The sequence below is a fragment of the Pimephales promelas genome, chromosome 4 (genome assembly GCF_988280905.1).
Source record: "Pimephales promelas chromosome 4, fPimPro1.hap1.1, whole genome shotgun sequence".
NCBI lineage: Eukaryota > Metazoa > Chordata > Actinopteri > Cypriniformes > Leuciscidae > Pimephales > Pimephales promelas.
In genome coordinates this window covers 21464025-21482598 of record NC_142772.1, presented here as the reverse complement: position 1 = coordinate 21482598, position 18574 = coordinate 21464025, and the positions used below count along the sequence as shown (strand labels likewise).

General features: G+C 38.0%; 2 protein-coding genes and 1 long non-coding RNA gene across 3 annotated transcripts in view; 1 reads left to right on the top strand and 2 right to left on the bottom strand.

Moving 5' to 3' along the window:
* Positions 1-8888, bottom strand: part of arb2a (ARB2 cotranscriptional regulator A) — a 204520-nt gene extending 195632 nt beyond the window's left edge. The window contains exons 1-3 of the mRNA XM_039661736.2: positions 8812-8888; positions 7068-7198; positions 6861-6962 (exon numbers count right to left, since the gene is read on the bottom strand). Coding sequence (XP_039517670.1) covers positions 6861-6962; positions 7068-7164 — 199 coding nt within the window. The 5' untranslated portion in view covers positions 7165-7198; positions 8812-8888. The remainder of the gene's footprint in view (positions 1-6860; positions 6963-7067; positions 7199-8811) is intronic.
* A 24-nt stretch (positions 8889-8912) lies between these two features.
* LOC148981687 (uncharacterized) lies at positions 8913-14577 on the top strand. Its single transcript, XR_016168291.1, has 3 exons — positions 8913-9007; positions 9733-9805; positions 14441-14577. It is a non-coding gene; the product is annotated as an uncharacterized LOC148981687 (long non-coding RNA).
* The window catches only part of kiaa0825 (KIAA0825 ortholog), a 180615-nt gene continuing 171267 nt past the window's right edge, over positions 9227-18574 (bottom strand). The window contains exon 20 of the mRNA XM_039662110.2: positions 9227-9757. Within this exon, the coding sequence (XP_039518044.2) occupies positions 9661-9757 (97 nt within the window). The 3' untranslated portion in view covers positions 9227-9660. The remainder of the gene's footprint in view (positions 9758-18574) is intronic.

The window sequence follows — 18574 nt, the reverse complement described above, 5'->3', positions numbered from 1 at the left end:
CTTTACATTCAGCAACCATTTGCACCTGCAGTTTGAGTGGCATCAAAAACCTCAGCCAATCCAATTCTAATTTAGTAGTTTGGATCCAATGAAACAATTTTGAATAGACTGAAAGCTTTAGCATACACCGCATGCAGAAGTCTTTCTACCCATCAGGAGAAGCGCACTGGCTATGACCTTCAGTTCAGAACCTTAGGCCTGCTTGATGCACATCATTCCCCTTCATGCAATTAAATACGTTTGGCTGGCGTCCCCCCATCTGGCAGGTACAAGGCCTGCGAACGGCTAGCGCCTCTCCTGTCCCCCTTACTTTGGCCTTCTGGGACGTCTGGCAAGCCTTCCTTAGACAGCTGGTGCAGCAATAGCAGTCTCTCCGCAACTGTACTTCAAGCCATGAGAGATCCGAGAGCGTACGTGAGTATAACTGGACCACTGCAACTGTTCCCTCCTATGAGCATCCTTTGAGGGGCTCTTTTGAGAGCGGGCCAGCCGACTTCATTCAAAGTGACCCACTTGAATGCCACTGTTCTGCCAAGGCTGGACAATGAGGCCTGGCTTTTGCCCAAATACTGATGCTGCTAAACAGCTGCTGAGGTGGATGAGGTAAACAACAACAACAACATGCTGGGTTAGGACTAATTGTGTGTTTTAGGGGAAGAGGCTGAATAACTGACGTATTCGGCAGCCACTCTTTGGATAAAAGTATATAATGCTTTTATCCATGCGCCAACTCATCCATTCAACCCTGTTACCCAATTTATAGTCAGATACATACATACATGACAGTATATATATATATATATATATATATATATACTGTATATCTTGCTGCTGAAGATTATCATTAATATTGAAGACAGTTGTGCTGCTTAAGATTTTTGAGGAAACCATGATACCTTTTTTAGGATTCTTTGATGAAAAGAAAATTCACCAGCATTTATTTGACATATAAATGTTTTGTAAAACTACAATTTTCTTTAATTATTCAAAATAGTATGCTGTTGGTCCAACGCCTGCTGACAAAACATTGCCGATCCGCCAAGGCATGGACTCTGCAACACCCCTGAAGGTGTCCTGTGGTCTCTGGCACCAAGAAGTAAGCAGCAGATCCTTCATGCCCTGTAGGTTGGAGCAGCCATGGATCGAACTTGTTGGTCCAGCACATCTCACAGATGCTCAATTAGACTGAGATCTGGGGAATTTGGAGGCCAGGGCAACACTTTGAGCTTTTCATCATGTTCCTCAAACCATTCCTGTAGAATTGGTGCATTCTCCTGCTCAGATAAAGCACTTCCACCAGGGAACACCATACCATGTACCTGGTCTGCAACAACGTTTAGGTGGCACGTCAAATTTACATCCACGTGAATGGCCGGACCCCGGGTTTCCAAGCTGAACATTGCCCAGAGCATCACACTTCCTCCACCGGCTTGTTGTCATCCCACAGTGCATCCTGGTGCCATCCCTTTCCCAGGTAAACGGTGCTTAAGTGCACGGCCATCATGGTGATGTAAAATAAAACAGGACTCCCACCAGGAGATCTTCTTTAACTGCTTCAAGGTCCAGTTACGACACTCACATTGTAGGCGTTACCAATAACTATCCACAACCAACCTCCCATAACCATAATTAAAAACTAGTGTGACTTGTTTGGCCACAGTAGACTTTCTATTGGCTCAGACCAGACAGGATAAGCTTCGTTGCCCTCGTAAATCGATGTGCCCAACACCCTATTGCCAGTTTGGGGTTTGTCCCTCCTCGGACCCATGTAAGTAAATTTTTCGCCACTGCAAACCAGGAGCAACCCACAGGACTTATAGTTTCAGAGATACTCTGACCCATTCACCTGGCCATAACCATTTGGCCCTTGTCAAAGATGTTAAGATCTTTGTTCCTGCCCATTTCTCCTGCATCCAACATGATTACAAGAACTGATTGTTTGCATACCATTTAATCTATCCAGACCTTATTATGTGGCCTTGTTAGGAGATGAACAACAATATTCGCTTCAGCTATGACAGGTTAGGGCTGTGTTCCAAACATTGATACAACAATGCATCGCCTAAAACGACTTGTCGATAGGAGTATCCATAGAGCTGCCTCAGTTTCAGTAGGCTTTATGCCGCGCGTCACGTGACCAAACCGGAAAACGGGTCTCATCGCATCCGCTTGTCAGAGAAAGTGTTAACGGCCGTAAGAACTGATTACGATATCTATGGATATTTAAGGTAATCAGCTAACCTAACTAGTTCACTTTGTTATTGGCGTTTTATTCCATTTAAATATCTAAACGTTGCTGTGAAGAATAAAAAATATAAAACGTTTAAAATATCAATCTGCACATGTGAGGGATATTGTTTTGCTAATCTTTGCTCGCTCCTTTTAAGTTATCTTGAGTAAAACCGCAAAAAATTTCATGAAGCACATACAAAAGACCTGGACCGGAAGCGATGCGACCTGTTTTACAGAGAATGCGGAAGTAAGTTGTGCATAAAGCCTATTCCGCAGCAGTGGACCACTCTTAATTTGAATGCAAGAACAGTGTTTAAAACAAAGTGGAAATGTGCTAAAGTCAATATATAGAACTTAATATATAGGCTAGAACAAGGTTTAATCTGGCCCACAGAGGAACATAATTGGCTTTATGCACAGCTGCACTACTTCCTGAACTTAAGCCAGCTCCTTTGTTTCCTGTCTGCCATTATTGGCCAAGCTTGATTAATTCAGGTGTGTCTGATTATTGTTGCCGTGACTACTGAGGTCAGGCACACCTGAACTAATCAATTTGTCCAATAATGGCAGACAGGAAACAAAGGAGCTGGCTTAAGTTCAGGAAGTAGTGCAGCTGTGCATAAAGCCAATTGGGGTCGCCTGATATCAAGACACTTCACACTTCAATAAGGTAATTTAAATAAGGTAAGGTAAAGTAAAGGTAAAGTGTTTTACTGAAATAAATAAGTGTTTAAAAAAATAGGTTTTACATTTTAGCAATAAGGTAAAGTGTTTTACTGAAATAAATAAGTGTTTTTAAAAAAAAAAAAGTTTTACATTTTAGCAAATATTTCAAGTGGTTTCCCCAAATTTAAGTGAAAATGCAACTTTTAATGATTTAGAGAGTCTCAAAATTATTTGAACGCCTGAATAGAATCCCTCACAACAGCACAAATCTGCAAAACAGGTGTTGTCCCAAGCACACCTGATGTAACTAATCAAGGGCATCATTAGTTGCACCAGGTGTGCTTGAGATAGAACACATGAAGTGAACTGGCTAGGTTTGATGAGTGTCACGTTTTGCATGTTATAAATATGGCTAAGTCAAAAGAATGGTCCAAAAAGTTAAGAGAAGATAGCCTATCATTGCACCATTGACAAACAAGGAACAGTAAATGCACTAAATGTTCCAAGAGACAACATTGGTAGCATAGCTTGCACGTTCAAAGTTAAAGGAACAGTGGTTACACTATTTGGAAGGGACAGAAAAAGGAAGCTATAGACAACATTTCTGAGAAGGCAGATTCAGAAAAACCCTCGAGTGACTGCAAAAGACCTGCAGCAAGACTTGGTAGCAACATACTGAAAAGAACACTCTTCCAATAGTTAAGCATGCTGGTGTATCGGTGATGCTCTGGGGATGATTTGCATCCTTTGGCACTGGAAACCTCCAGCATGTGGAAGGAAAGGTGGATTCATTTTTGGAAATCCTAAGAGAAAATGTCATGGCGTCAGTGAGGAAGCTGAAACTTGGGCATCCAACAGGACAATGATCCCAAACATACTGTACCTCAAATTCCACCAAGGCTTGATTTTACAATGGCCATCACAGTCACCTGACTTGAACCCCATAGAAAATCTCTGGTGGGATTTGAAGAAGGGAGTTGCAGCACACAAACTGGAGGCCAATGCTCTCATGAGGAATGGGCAAAGATTCCTCAGAAATGCTGCCAGAAAATGAGGTCTGGTTTATATATCTCATTTGCAGCAGGTCATAACAGCAAAACTGTGTTTTACTAAGTACTAAATATGGGTGCCATGAAAGGGTTGAATAATTCTGAGACTGCAGAACTCATTAAAAGTTGCATTTTCAGTTGAATTTGGGGAAACCACTTAAAACATTTCTTGTGTTGAGCTATTTTAAATTACTTTTGTTTGATTTGTTCATTGCAAACAGCTGGAAATCAATAAATATTGCCAATAAACCTGATTTGCAATGGGAGTTGAATCATTGACAACTATCCATCAATGACAATTATATATATATATTGTTAGGTATCAGAGGAAACAAAACATTCTAGTAGTACAATTCAAATCCAAAAAACAATACAACACTGAAAAACATAGATTAGAAAGTGCCTGCGAGCATTTCTAAAAACGATGCTTTGGAAAGATAGGCCCATCTATTCTGCTGTTGACACAGAGGCATAATGAAGCCTTAAAAACAGTGTTAAATCTAATTGTGACCTCTCTGATTGCTAATGCGTGAAGTTAAAATACTCAAAGCATACACACTTAACCGAAATAGCCTAGGGGCCTCATACTTTTGCAATTACCCCTAGCGCATGGCTCCGCAAAAAGAAAAACAGCTTTGAAGATAAAAGATTGCATAAGCACTTTCATTCCCCACATTCTCAAAGCTCCAGCACTTTTTGCACAGTTAGCAAGCGATAAATCCAACATGGCTAACTCAAGAGTGTATTACACTATTCACTTTCATCGTTAGCTGTTCAACAACATGTAGCACTAAAAGGCCGTGGATCAACACTGAACTCTGAAAGCATGGCCGCTCCTTTGAGAAAGGATGGGGAAAAGAGTATTATAAAAAGAATGAGCGATATGGTGGGATGGGAGGGAGCTAGTACAAAAAAAAGTACATTTGAAAATCAATTATGCATTCACAAAAGGGTGAAGAGAAACACTACTACCAGAAGCGCCTAAAAGAAGGAAGAGAGGATCTAATGAAACCAACATGCAGTGGAAGTTCAGCTCCATCGTCTTCATAACACAGGCTCTCTGAGGAATACCCCCCTTCAACTTATTCTCCCTGCTTTAACCTGGCATAATTAGCATGCTTTCTCCATTTTTAGCTTAATGAGGTATACATAACCTTGGATTTCCAATAACGAAGGAGCTGAAGGCAGACTGGGATGAAGTCATCATGCCACATGATTTAAAAAATACATATATTTCAATAAAATGTATGCATGCATATTTCTTGTGGGGTTATCTCATTAGATGGCAAATAAAAAAAAAAGAATAAGTCGGGAAAAAAACACAAAAATTAAAAAGCATTTTTCCATAAATAGCGTACTCTGTGGAGTCCCTTTTTAAAGCATTAAATGTTGTTGGGTTTTTTTGGAGACAACTACTAGAGATATTACAAAAACTAAAATTTCAAATAACATTTCCTTCACCTTAAAAGTATAAATGTCTGGTCTTAGAACCTTCTCAGCTGTATCCAAAAAAAAATATATATATATATGTTTGCATTTTGGTATAATCATCACATATATGAAGCTTAACTATTCGATCCCGTTACCAAAGCAATTGAAATTAAATTATTTATTAAACGAATAAACGCTAAAACGAAAAATCCTTCAGAAATTGGTAGTTTCTGTACTTTCACAAACAATTACAATGAAACCGCAAGTATCAATTAAACGTGAAATTTAAAAGTAGAAATTTAAAACTTTTTTACAAGTGTTTTCTAGTAAAACAACCCCAAACAATCTTTGTTTTATTTCAGCCCATTCTCACCCCCAAGGCGTCACTTAACTGACGCCTTGGGAAGCATTTGGACATGCTTCAATATCTGACGCTTTAGGCGCCCTTTAGCGTCAGTTAGATGACGCCCTAGGATCGCGTGTACCCTACCCCCACCCCACACCTAAACCTAACCGCGTCCTCTAACTTTCCTTTAGCGTCAGTTAGATGAACCTAAAATATAAAAAGTTAAACCTCAAATATTGAAGCATGGTCAAAGGTGACGCCTTGGGGTGAGAATGCGTTGTTTATTTAAACATTTAAAAAAAAAAAAATGTTTTAGTGAAAATGACAACTTACAGTAATTTATGCTAAAACTGCAAGTAACCCCTTTTCCATTCAAATATGTTTTTTTTTACTATTAGTATTTATACATTTACTTTACAAAATGTATTTAATAATTATTGTTTTAATAATTTATAAAATCAAGTGTTTTTTTTTTTTTCCTATTAAATAGCATCACTCAAATCATGTCCCATTGGCTTTGACTCATATACTATTTAGTTTAACAATCAACTTTTTCCAAATGCTATGCACCCCAATGGTTGACTTCTAGGCCCTATTTTGTGACAAAAATCTTGCATCAAAAACTTAATATCCAGGATTATGCTTTGGCTCAATGGCAATTTTACATTCATCCCAGAGAGTAAGAAAAGAAGTTACAAAGTGAAACTTTCTCATAAAATCGAGTAAAAGTGATACTCTTCACTGAGAGACTGATATAAGGTATTCCAGACGCTAACAGGAGGCGTTTTTAGAGAGAGGAGCAAGGTTATGCAAATCTAGCCGTCAAACAGAGCACAAGGCTGAGTAAGCCACTGACAGCCCATAGCATGCACAACTTGTCCATTCAGCTGCCACAGACTCCAGAGACTCTGAAACAGACAGCGCTATCACAGCCTGCTGCCTGCTGTCAATATCCAATGAAACCAACGGCACACTTCTAAAGCATTCAAACCTTCATAACCGCAGACAAGGTACAAAAAGATGTTATTAAAGAACAAGCTGAAATGCTATTTGATGGTCTATGGCACGCATATCATAGTGAAAAAAATATTTACAGCGTCTAAAAAAGTTGAGTAAAGTCAAGCGAAAGGTCTTACGTTCATTGAAGGCATATTCAAACCCATCTAGAGTTTCAGGAAAGTTCAGCGGAGGTTCATCTTTTTTCATCAGTTCGTCTAAATCTATCCTGGACAATAGATCTATAAAGCAAATAAACATGTACATATTAATACTTGTTATTCTATTCAACGATGAAATCGCCAGTTGTGATGTATACATTGTATTTTTATAACTGGTGGCTTTACCTTTGAGTGCAGTAGTTTTTTCTTTTTCTTCTTGCAAGAGCTGGGCCATAGTTATCCAAAATAAACAGAAGATGAAGCTGCTGGTTCTAATAGGCATGGACACACCACTACAGATATGTTACAGCACGTCACTGAGAAGAATAAAAATAAATGAATACATTTACTTACATTTAATGAAATAACAAAACAAAGAGGTAGTTCACCCAAAAAAAGAAATGTCTGTCATTCATTACACAACGAAATTCTGTTCCAAACCCGTAAGCCATTCGTTCATTTTTGGAACAAAAATAAAAAAAAAAATTAAAAAAATGTGAAACCCGAGAGCTTTCTGATCCCCACTCATAACCAATTTCAAGGCCCAGAAAGGTAGTAAAGACATTGTTAAAATACATATATATGTGACTAAAGTGGTTCACCTTAATTTATGAAGCGATGAAAATATATTTTGTGCAAAAAAAACAAAAAAAAACAACTTTGTTCAGTAATTTCTTCTCTTCCGTGTCAGTCTCTGCATGACGACGCATGTGTGTGAGACTGAGGAACCGGCCAATACTCAGCTGCCGTTCTGACATAGAAACCAGAACCAGTGTTTACGGCTTCAGAGACTGACATAGAAGAGAAGAAATTGTTGAATAAAGTGTGTTTTTGTTTTGTTTTTGTTTTTTCGGATTGTAGTCATTTCATAATATTAGGTAACAACTGTAGTCACATAGAATATTTTAACAATGTCTTTACTACCTTTCTGGGCCTTGAAAGTGGAAGTTGAGTTGCAGTCTGCAGGGGGTCACAAAGCTGTCAGATTTCTTCAAAAATATGAAGGTCTTACTGGTTTCGACATGAGGGTGAGTAATTAATGATATAAATTTCTTTCTTTGTTTTTGGTGAACCCTTTAAGGCTTGCAAAGTGTTGATACCATCAAAAGACCTGTTATCACACTGTTAATATATTATTTTATAGAAATTATGATGTAATCATGCAAACTTAAATCAATATTAAAATATTGCAACATCATATTTATTTTAAGATTATTGAACAAACTATAGGCTAATAATTTGAAGAAAAAAAAAACTTTAGTAATTTCACACAAAAAAGAAAAGCCAGTACATATCACACATTAATTTATAATAATAATAATAATAATATAATAATATAAATATGTTTAATACATAATTTTGATTTGTACAAATAATAATAATCTGTCTATTTACTGACTTTTTAAATTAGCAATACATAAATACTGACTGTGAATGTGTTGACTTGTTGAGCTATGGTGCTTCTAGAGTAATGCTAGTGTTGTGATGTTGCTGAAATCTGCAGTCAAATGTAAGTCATTGTATTTAATTTCGCCCTACTTTAATGACAGTTTACTTTGATCAGACAGTGCTGGCTGTGTGTTATGATGACAACTAGCCTAAAGCTAACAGTTTGATAAAGGTCTATAACCAAGCGTGCTGCAGTGAGAGACTCACATACTCCCTAAATCTCAGTGTCTGGATTCAGAGAAACAGAGTGAATGAAGCGATCTGCTGTTTCTGACATAATCGGAACATGTAAACAAGCTAAAACACACGCTTCATGGACACCAGCCAATGTTTATAAACAACCCATTCCACAAATGGGACAATAACTTCACAAAGCACAGATATTTAAAGCAGCAATACTGATCACCCTGCTGAAGAGCTAAATTAAGACGGTGGGAGAGGTAAATAATGTATTTGCATGCATGTCGCTCCGCTCACGTACCATAACAACAAGCACATGTGAGATTTCACACATCCTGCTTCCTCCTTCTGCCAAACAGGAAGAAACGCTTCCGTCTCCTCGGAAACGGAAGCGTTTTACACGCGCCTCAGCTGATTGGCGGGATTTAAACAGACAGCGCCGCTTTTCACACAGACACAGCCGGTCTATTGTACAAACGTTTTCATAACAATAATAGGTAATTCGCTTCATATAGGCTAGTCATGTTTTTGACATCGTTTCTGTATTATGTGTATTAAATCGAGTTTAAATCTCCTGAAAGAAATGATGTCTTCTTTGTGAATGAATGAATCAATAAATAATCACACGCATAGTACATTTTATCACTTTAAATTAACTGACTTTAAAACATAAAAATAAAATAACAAACAAATACATAAATAAACTCCACATAAAGCAATTTTTAATCGTTTTTTAATAACAATTGTTGATGTTTGCATGTCATTTGCACTTCAGACAGTCAGTAGGCCTATCCAAAATGCCTAATGATGTAAAGCTATCTTTAGTTAAGCTAACTTTAGTCAAATATTCATAAAACAACTCCACTCATTACTCCACAAGGTTCAATAACAAGTTAAGAATCTCGTTACAATAACATTGTATGCATACAGTATGTGTCATGAGCTGTTTTATCTTTAGAGCACCTCCTGTAATTTTCCACAACAGGACGGGTTCTTCGAGTAACGCGCAAAAAAAAAAAAAAATGTTTTGTTTTTTATTAATTTACAAAGAATTGTTTCACAACCACAGTACATCAGGAGTAAGGACTTGCGTACACTTTTAACATTTCAATAAATTGGTTATTTGGTGCTTCTGTTAGTCGCCAAGAGTTCATGTTTCATAGCTTTTGTTGAAATAAGTTTTCTTTAACTGATCCACTAAAATCTTCTCTTCATCCTCTAGTGCTGCAGCTTCCTGCATCTCCCACCTGCAATTCATGAACAGAAATGTGTGTTAGGCTAACTCTCAAAAACAGGTAAAAAACAGATCTTCCTTGAGAATTCCACTTCACAGTAAATCTCTTGTGCTCTAAACTTCACAAACACTTAAACATATAGCACCATTAAAACTAGTTCTCTATCAGCCAACGTCTATTTACTGCATGTCTGATGGCACACAAAAACGCAAGAGTTGGATGAAATCACCAGTTACAGTTTGTTTATGCTCTTGTTGGAGTCATGTTTTAAAGGTTTCTTCATTCGTTTATCTGGAAAGTCAGGGCTATATAATACACGATTTGCAGTACATGAATACACTTGCACACATTTTTGCCTTGATTTGCAGTCTGGATAAGTTGACGCTATAGTTGCTTAAAGTCAGAAACAGTCTGCATATTTTGAGAAATCAGAGTTGACAGATTTCATAGAAAAAACACAAAGTGTATCATGGACACAGTTTATATTAGCTTCAGCCAATGGTCTTCTGATGAGCTGAACCTATTGGTTTCAAATGTGAAAATTTGAAGATTAAGGTAAACTGTACCTAATTTGTCTTCCAGGAAACATGTCAGTATCTTGTTGCTTCTGAAGGGCAGTACTAAATTTCACATATACATATATATATATATATATATATATATATATATAAATATATGAAGAGTTCAGATGCAAAAGCCTCTAAATGCCATTTGAAATTTTCTTCTTTAATGATGATTTTTATCAAGCTTGTATATTTAAGTTCAGTAATTTCACTTAAATAACAATTAATAGGTAATTATCATTGCCATTTAAGTGAAATCACTGAACTTAAATATAGGCTACAAGCTTGATAAAAATGATCATTCTAGAAGAAAAATTCAAATGGCACTTAGAGGCTTTTGCATCTGAACTCTTCATATATATATATATATATATATATATATATATATATATATATATATATATATATATATATATATATATATAAACAAAATTAGAAAGTGTGTCCTTAGTGTAAAAAGATGGATCTTAAAATCATACATTCACTGCTAGAAAGGATTCAAAGGGCTTGGGTTGCTGGAAAGGGTATGCAAAAGATGCTGGAAAACTGAAGAATTTTGGGGACCTGGAGGATTTTTCTGAAGAACCGTCATGGATCATTCATGAAACAACACAGTAAGAATCAAGGGTTTGTACATTTTGTACAAATTCAGCTATTTTTTATGTATTTATTTATTTATTTTTTGTCTTGTGGACTGTAACATCTTTCATGTAAAATATCTTATTCAGGACAGTACTAAATAAAAAAAAATATATATACAAAATTTTATATTTTGTAAAAAATGTCACATTTTCACAGATTCTGCAAGGGGTTCACAAACTTTCTAGCACTGTATATTCTTTGGTTTTACTTATACAGGGATGAAGGATTAAGGGAATTTGGCCTTTGTGTTTCCTCATATTTATACTCCTCATATTAAGTCATAGCTGGACAATTTTATGTTCCTAGTCACCCTGGTCTGCTAAAAAGTGTAAATATTAATGGGAATATACTTCAGAGATATTTTACTCATACAAAATTACATGGGTGCCAATAATTGTGGCCAACCTGTTTTGGAGAAGAAAAAAAAACAAACATTTATTCCACAATGAGATTTTCCTCACACATCAATTTTTTTCAACGAAAGGAGATTTTTGAGAATGTTTTTTTTTTTTTTTTTTGTATGAAAGATCAAAAGGATAAACATTGCAGATCAGCCATCTTTAATCACATTTACCAGGGGTGCCAATAATTATGACCACAACTGTAGCGTGACAACATCTCATCTGACAGCAGATACTGAATCGGTTCGAATGTAATAATAGGAGGTTTCTACCTCCCTGTCAACCTATGTATTACCATAACTTCACGCAGACATCACCATGTTAGCTACGGCTACGGTCCATAGGGTGACCACCATCAAACAAACCAAATGTGGGACGATTATGTGTGGGACAATGTGGGACATGTTACCAACACTAAAACGTACCCTGAAACTGTTAAATAATGTCTATCTAACTATAATATATGAAGAGTTCAGATGCAAAAGCCTCTAAGTGCCATTTGAAATTTTCTTCTAAAATGATCATTTTTATCAAGCTTGTATATTTAAGTTCAGTAATTTCACTTAAATGGCAATGAAGATTACCTAGTAATTGCCATTTAAGTGAAATTACTGAACTTAAATATACAATCTTGATAAAAATGACCATTCTAGAAGAAAATTTCAAATGGCATTTAGAGGCTTTTGCATCTGAACTCTTCATATATATATATATATATATATATATATGAAGAGTTCAGATGCAAAAGCCTCTAAATGCCATTTGAAATTTTCTTCTAGAATGGTCATTTTTATCAAGATTGTATATTTAAGTTCAGTAATTTATATATATATATAAACATTTGTAATCTGCCTTTCAGCTGATAAAAATGCTTTGTTCTTGTGTCCCTTCCATAAAAAAAAAAAAAAAAAAAAAAAAATTATTTTACATGACATTTAAATTCAACATCACTGAGCCCAAAGGCTGTTGTAGGCTAAACAAAGATTTTTTGGGGCTAAACAACAGCTTTAGGCTGTTGTGTTTGTACTTATGACGAAATGCTGTTGAATATAGGTGAAAAACTACGCTGTAAAAATAAATAAAATGCTTTCTTAAAAAGGCAAAAGAACACATGCACGTTTTCTTACTATGATAATTAAAAACTAACAGACTGATGAAAATGCGGGACATTTCCTCAATATGTGACGTGCGTGACAAGGGGTGAAAATGCTGTGCGGTACAACGCAAAGCGGGACAGGTGGTCACCCTAGCTATGGAGAGTCACCTAGCGCCGCAAATAAATAGGAGCCACATTATATAGTCCCTCTTATAGAACCAAAACAACAAGCTTATGCTACGTTCACGCCATGTCGTAACAATGGTTATAAGATGGCAACATGTGACGTTCTACCCCATGATGTTTATGTCTTCAAACTTGGATTTATGGATTTTTACTGTAATTTAACACTATCAACGGCAAAATAATATCTGAAGCGGTCAGGTGGTAAAAGTCTGATCTCTGTAAGTTAACGGCATCTTGTGATGCTTTGCGGACTCGCACAGGCTGTGCAGCCCGTTCTCATCCTTTAGCGTCACATAGAATGCTATATGACAAAACGACGCAATACTATGGACATGACACCCTTTATCGTTAATAAAACACGCGAACCCAAAGCGTCATAAATCATTTAGTGTAATATGAGACTACCCTACCCCACACCTAAACTTAGCCCTCACAGCGCGTGTTATATTAACGATAACGGGTGCCATGTGCGTAGTATAGCGCCGTTTTGTCATATAGCGTTCTATATGACGATAACGGATGAGAATGCGTTGGGCTGTGAGGGTTTATGTCTTTCGGATTAGCCGTAGCTCTGGAAACGCTCTAAAGGGAGGGTGGGATCTTGCTAGCTTGCTATTGCTAGCCTCTTCAAAATTGCCTTCTATACCTAACCTGTATCTGACAGAAGTGTCAACAGCTTTCATGTTTTTCAAAATAAAAGCCTCGCATCAGAAAAACAAAACAAAAAAAAACATACAATTACATTTTTTGTTGTTGTTGTTGTTTCTTTGACTGCACACTCCGCGACCCACTCAAAAATGGTCTTGTGACCCACACTGGTCTACACACCTATTAGCAATATTTATTTTTAGACTACACAAGGAAATTGTAACACATATTCTGCTATTTTAGTACATAATCGTACATCAAGGTTAAAATGGTTTAACAGTGCAAATGCAAAATATAATAAGAGAAGATAATCCATACACTATCAGATCACAGCTATCATCTGTACACCGATGTTCTCTCACCTCAAAGAGCATCTTTCAACATTTCACAATTGTTTGTAACAAAGTGTGTGCGCATCCTTCCTTTTATATTTCTCGTGATAGGGGACGGCACTTTTTCATATGATGATGTACGGTGTCCATATATTCAGTAGTGGCACAAAAGCCCATCAAAGGACTCGACCTGTGCACATAAAGCATCTCGCGACGTGGCAACATTGATTGAGCTTCCACCTCAGTCATTGTGAACGTGTCGCTATCAGACAAGCTCTTTTCTCCTCTATGGATGGCAGTGTCACAGCGGTAATTACAGTCTATATGGGGAGGATTTGTTTATGTAAATATGTGCGTTTGATGCATGGGGGCCTCTCGGGCATGTCTCCTATCAGACTGGCGTCTCTTTCCTCCTGTCAGAGTCACCTTAACAGAACCACTGGTTCTGAACCTGACAGCAACAGCTCGACAGATGAGTGTGTGTGGGTTTGCGCATTTATTTTCTGTCGTCTCTCAGCTTCTTTTTCTCCTGCACTGGTGGCGTATAAGGATTGCGGTCCTCGAGCGAGGCCCCAGGGCACCAGCCTGCTCAGAGAACCAATTGTGAGACATAATGTCCAAATAATAAGAAATTGCATTGCAAATATGAGAAATCAAGTTGCAATTATGAAAATGAACACACCATGAGCGTAGGCAACAATGTACAACATATCAAATCTGTTTAGAAGGAAATAATATTTGTAATTTTTATTTCTTTATTTAGCCGTGTTTATCTATATGAATTTTACATCTGCGCCAAGATTTGTCTCATAGCCCTTTTCCACCAGGATGCTTCAAGTTCTGGAGCCAGAGCCTGTTCTCGGATAGGCGAACTGGAGCCTGTCACGAACCAGCCGCGTGTTTCCACGGTCTTGAGGAATGAATGGAGCACTGCTGCAACGTTCGAGACCAGTACGTTTTTAGTTACAGAGATAAACTGATCTTTCCAGGCCAGAACCACCTTTTCTGCAGTGGAAACGTGTGGAACGGAGACAGGGTGGGAACCCACACCGGAACTGTGTTGGTGGAAAAGGGGCTGACCATCAGAGGCCCAAGAGACACTGACCCATTGGCCCTAATTTGTAATCAACCCTTCATTGTAATCCATCCTCAAAATTTTGAAATGAAGTAATTTCACTAGGAATATACAGTACACTCACCTAAAGGATTATTAGGAACACCATACTAATACTGTGTAAGACCCATTTTTGCCTTCAGAACTGCCTTTATTCTGCGTGGCCAATTTGAAATGATTCAAGCTTTGTGACATGGTGTATTATCCTGCTGGAAGTAGCCATCAGAGGATGGGTACATGGTGGGCATAAAGGGATGGACATGGTCAGAAATAATGGTCAGGTAGGCCATGGCATTTAAACGATGCCCAATTGGCACTAAGGGGCCTAAAGTGTGCCAAGGAAACATCCCCTACACCATTATACCACCACCAGCAGCCTGCACAGTGGTAACAAGGCATGATGGATCCATGTTCTCATTCTGTTTACGCCAAATTCTGACTCTACCATCTGAATGTCTCAACAGAAATCAAGACTCATCAAACCAGGCAACGTGTTTCCAGTCTTCAACTGTCCAATTTTGGTGAGCTCTTGTAAATTGTAGCCTCTTTTTCCTATTTGTAGTGGAGATGAGTGGTACCCGGTGGGGTCTTCTGCTGTTGTAGTCCATCCGCCTCAAGGTTGTGTGTGTTGTGGCTTCACAAATGTTTTGCTGCATACCTCGGTTGCAACGAGTGGTTATTTCTGTCAAAGTTGCTCTACTATCAGCTTGAATCAGTCGGCCCATTCTCCTCTGACCTCTAGCATCAACAAGGCATTTTCGCCCACAGGACTGCCGCATACTGGATGTTTTTCCCTTTTCACACCATTCTTTGTAAACCCTAGAAATGGTTGTGCGTGAAAATCTCAGTAACTGAGCAGATTGTGAAATACTATGACTGGCCCGTCTGGCACCAACAACCATGCCACACTCAAAATTCCTTACCTTTCTTTCCCATTCTGACATTCAGTTTGGAGTTCAGGAGATTGTCTTGACCAGGACCACACTCCTAAATGCATTGAACTAACTGACATGTAATTGGTTGATTAGATAATTGCATTAATGAGAAATTGAACAGGTGCCCCTAATAATCCTTTAGGTGAGTGTATATGTGATCAGGAATTTCGCATGAAGGTCTTCCCCATGTAGATTTTGCAATGGGTTCAAGCTTGTCACATGAATTCACCACTAAAACTGGAATTAAAGATATTGTTTAGCCAAAACTGAATTCGTTGACTGTCATGTTAACAGGTGATATGTAAAAAGTGACTTATGTTTTAGCTGTGGTCCCTGTATGTACTGTTGCACAATTGACAATAGTCAATGGACATTTGTTTTTTTTTTTACTGTGAAATTCCACCAAAATTCTGCTAATATTACCGCACTTTACGACTGTGCAGGAAATAAGTGCACACAGTGCCAAAAGGAAAACAACACAGGAAAATGTCAAACGGCTTTAGTCTCTCATCTCTGGTCAGTCATTACTTCGATGCTACAAACAAATAACAAATAATGGAGAACACATGGAAAACACAATATTTACAAATGTCAGGGACGTGCCGGAATGAACAGGGGAGGCGAGGGAAGGAAGAAGTGAAGACGCAAAAAGGTTTTTTCAATGTTTAATTTTCAAATAGGATTAAGCAGAATGACATTTAGCTGAAGGTTACTCGCCCTGTGCTTGCCGTCGTTGTCTTAGCTGATATTGATATTCAGGCGGTGGTCTGCAGCCTGTCAGTGGGACAAACATGCTTGATGAATGAGAACGAGAGCCACGGGGAAGTGTTAAGTGAAAATTTGAAAGTAGGTCGAGGTGTTTTTTTTTTTGTTTTTTGTTTTTTCTCGGGAGAGAATGTGCAGATACATGGTAAAATTACCTAGTAAACACCTCAATAACTTCCGTTTGTGTCCACTTATGATGTTAAAAGCATATGTTTAACTACCTCCGTTTGTCAATGTCAGTGTAGCATCTCTAACTTTAATGCATACAGTATGGATGCATACCTGCAAAGAACAGTAGAAAATCAAAATGTGTCAATAAAGTAAAATTTCTCATTCAAGTCATCAATCAAAAAGTGCAGGTGTAATACCGTCGAGCCTCGTCTCGGTGTTTCACTGTGTGACAAGATGTGGTAATAAGTCAAACCTGAGCCTCTTTTTCCATAGTAGTGAATATCTAATGTGTCCTCACTGAGTTTCCAGTCTTTTAATGCTTCCTGACAAATACTAAGTGTCAGGCAGGTAATTCAGTCGGCTTCTCTATCTTAATAGGCTCGGTGTGATGTGGTCTTTCAGTCTTATTGTGCGGCTCATTTTTCATGCATTAATACCACTCTTGCTGACTCTGCTCTTCCTCTGCATAGAGAACAGTCTACACGCATTATGAGCCGTATATTTACAGATTCCATATAGTCCAGTGGAAATCTGCTCGCTGACACCCTCCAGCCGAGCTTGCCTGCATGTTAAGCTTGTTTGCTATTGTACTGGTGAAGTAGTCTGCATATTTTTGGGTAAAAAAAAAAAGAATGCGAGCATTGGGACATCATAAAGCTAAATGTAAGCTAAATTCATTACTTTAAAATTATCATTAGAGCCATAAGACAATAGATGCATTTAGCAAGGATGCATTAAATTGATCAAAAGTGACAATAAGAACTTTTATTATGTTACAAAACATTTTAGAAAAAATGCTGTTCAGTTGAACTATTCATCAAATAATATAGAGAAAATGGTTTCTACAAAAGTATGAAGCGGCACAACTGTTTTCAACATTGATAAAAATAAGAAATGTAAATAATTCAACACATTTTCATCCTAGGGCGTCATATAGTGACGCTTTTGACATTTCGTCTTAATCCAATGCACATGGCACCCTTTAGCGTCAATATAACACGCATGGCTATGGGTGGGTTTAGGTCTGGGGTAGTGTTAGGGTTAGACCATTAGGAGGCGCCTTCTGGCCCATATATATCTGCCTCTCATATTGACGCTAAAGGGTGCCATGTGCGTTGGATGTAGACGAAATGTCAAATGGGATGAGACCGGGCTGATAATTCTTCACAATATTGCAGTTTTACTGCATTTTTTTTATCAAATAAATGCAGCTATGGCGAGCACAAGAGACTTCTTTCAAAAACAGTAAAAACTTGAATGATCCACACATTTTTTGACCAGCAGTGTCCGTGCAGACTGTTCCAAATATTCACATATAAAACACTGATGCCCTGCTCCATTCAAGCGTTCTGCGCTCCATACTAAGTGAATGCATTCTCTTTTAAATGGAATTTGCTACTAGTTTAGTTCATTTGCCGTGTAGACGGTCAAAATATGCCTAAATTGTGGTGGTGGGCCACTGATAACTTTACAGGCTGGATTTGACTCTTAAATATGCTTGATCTAGGGTTTCCCTCCAGCAAATAAGCGTGGTTGGCACTTTGCGATGTGTACATGACCATTGTGTTTCACAGCCATGGGCCAGTTTTAACATTCAGACTGTGCCTATGAAAGTCATTTAATGTTGAAGCTATCTATCTTTACAGAAGGATCCGCACCAGCGGTCCCTCACAGGTCAAGCCTGAAGAACAAGCCGAGTAACAGTCTCTGGCACTTCTATACACTGTTCCTATCACATTAAAGTGTGGCCCACTCTGGGCTATCTTAACAACGAGCCTTGTACTGCATGAGCAGCCCCATTTAGGAGAAGAGAGAAGGGAGAAGAACAGCAGAGGCTATTAGATTAACTGTCAGCTGGCAGAGTGGTTTTCCTCTCCTCTACGTGTTTTTCAGGCGAGCAGACTACCAGCACAGTCGCAGACAGGTACCCGTGTTTGTTTAAATGTGCGTCTGTCAAACAAAGAGCAATGTGACGC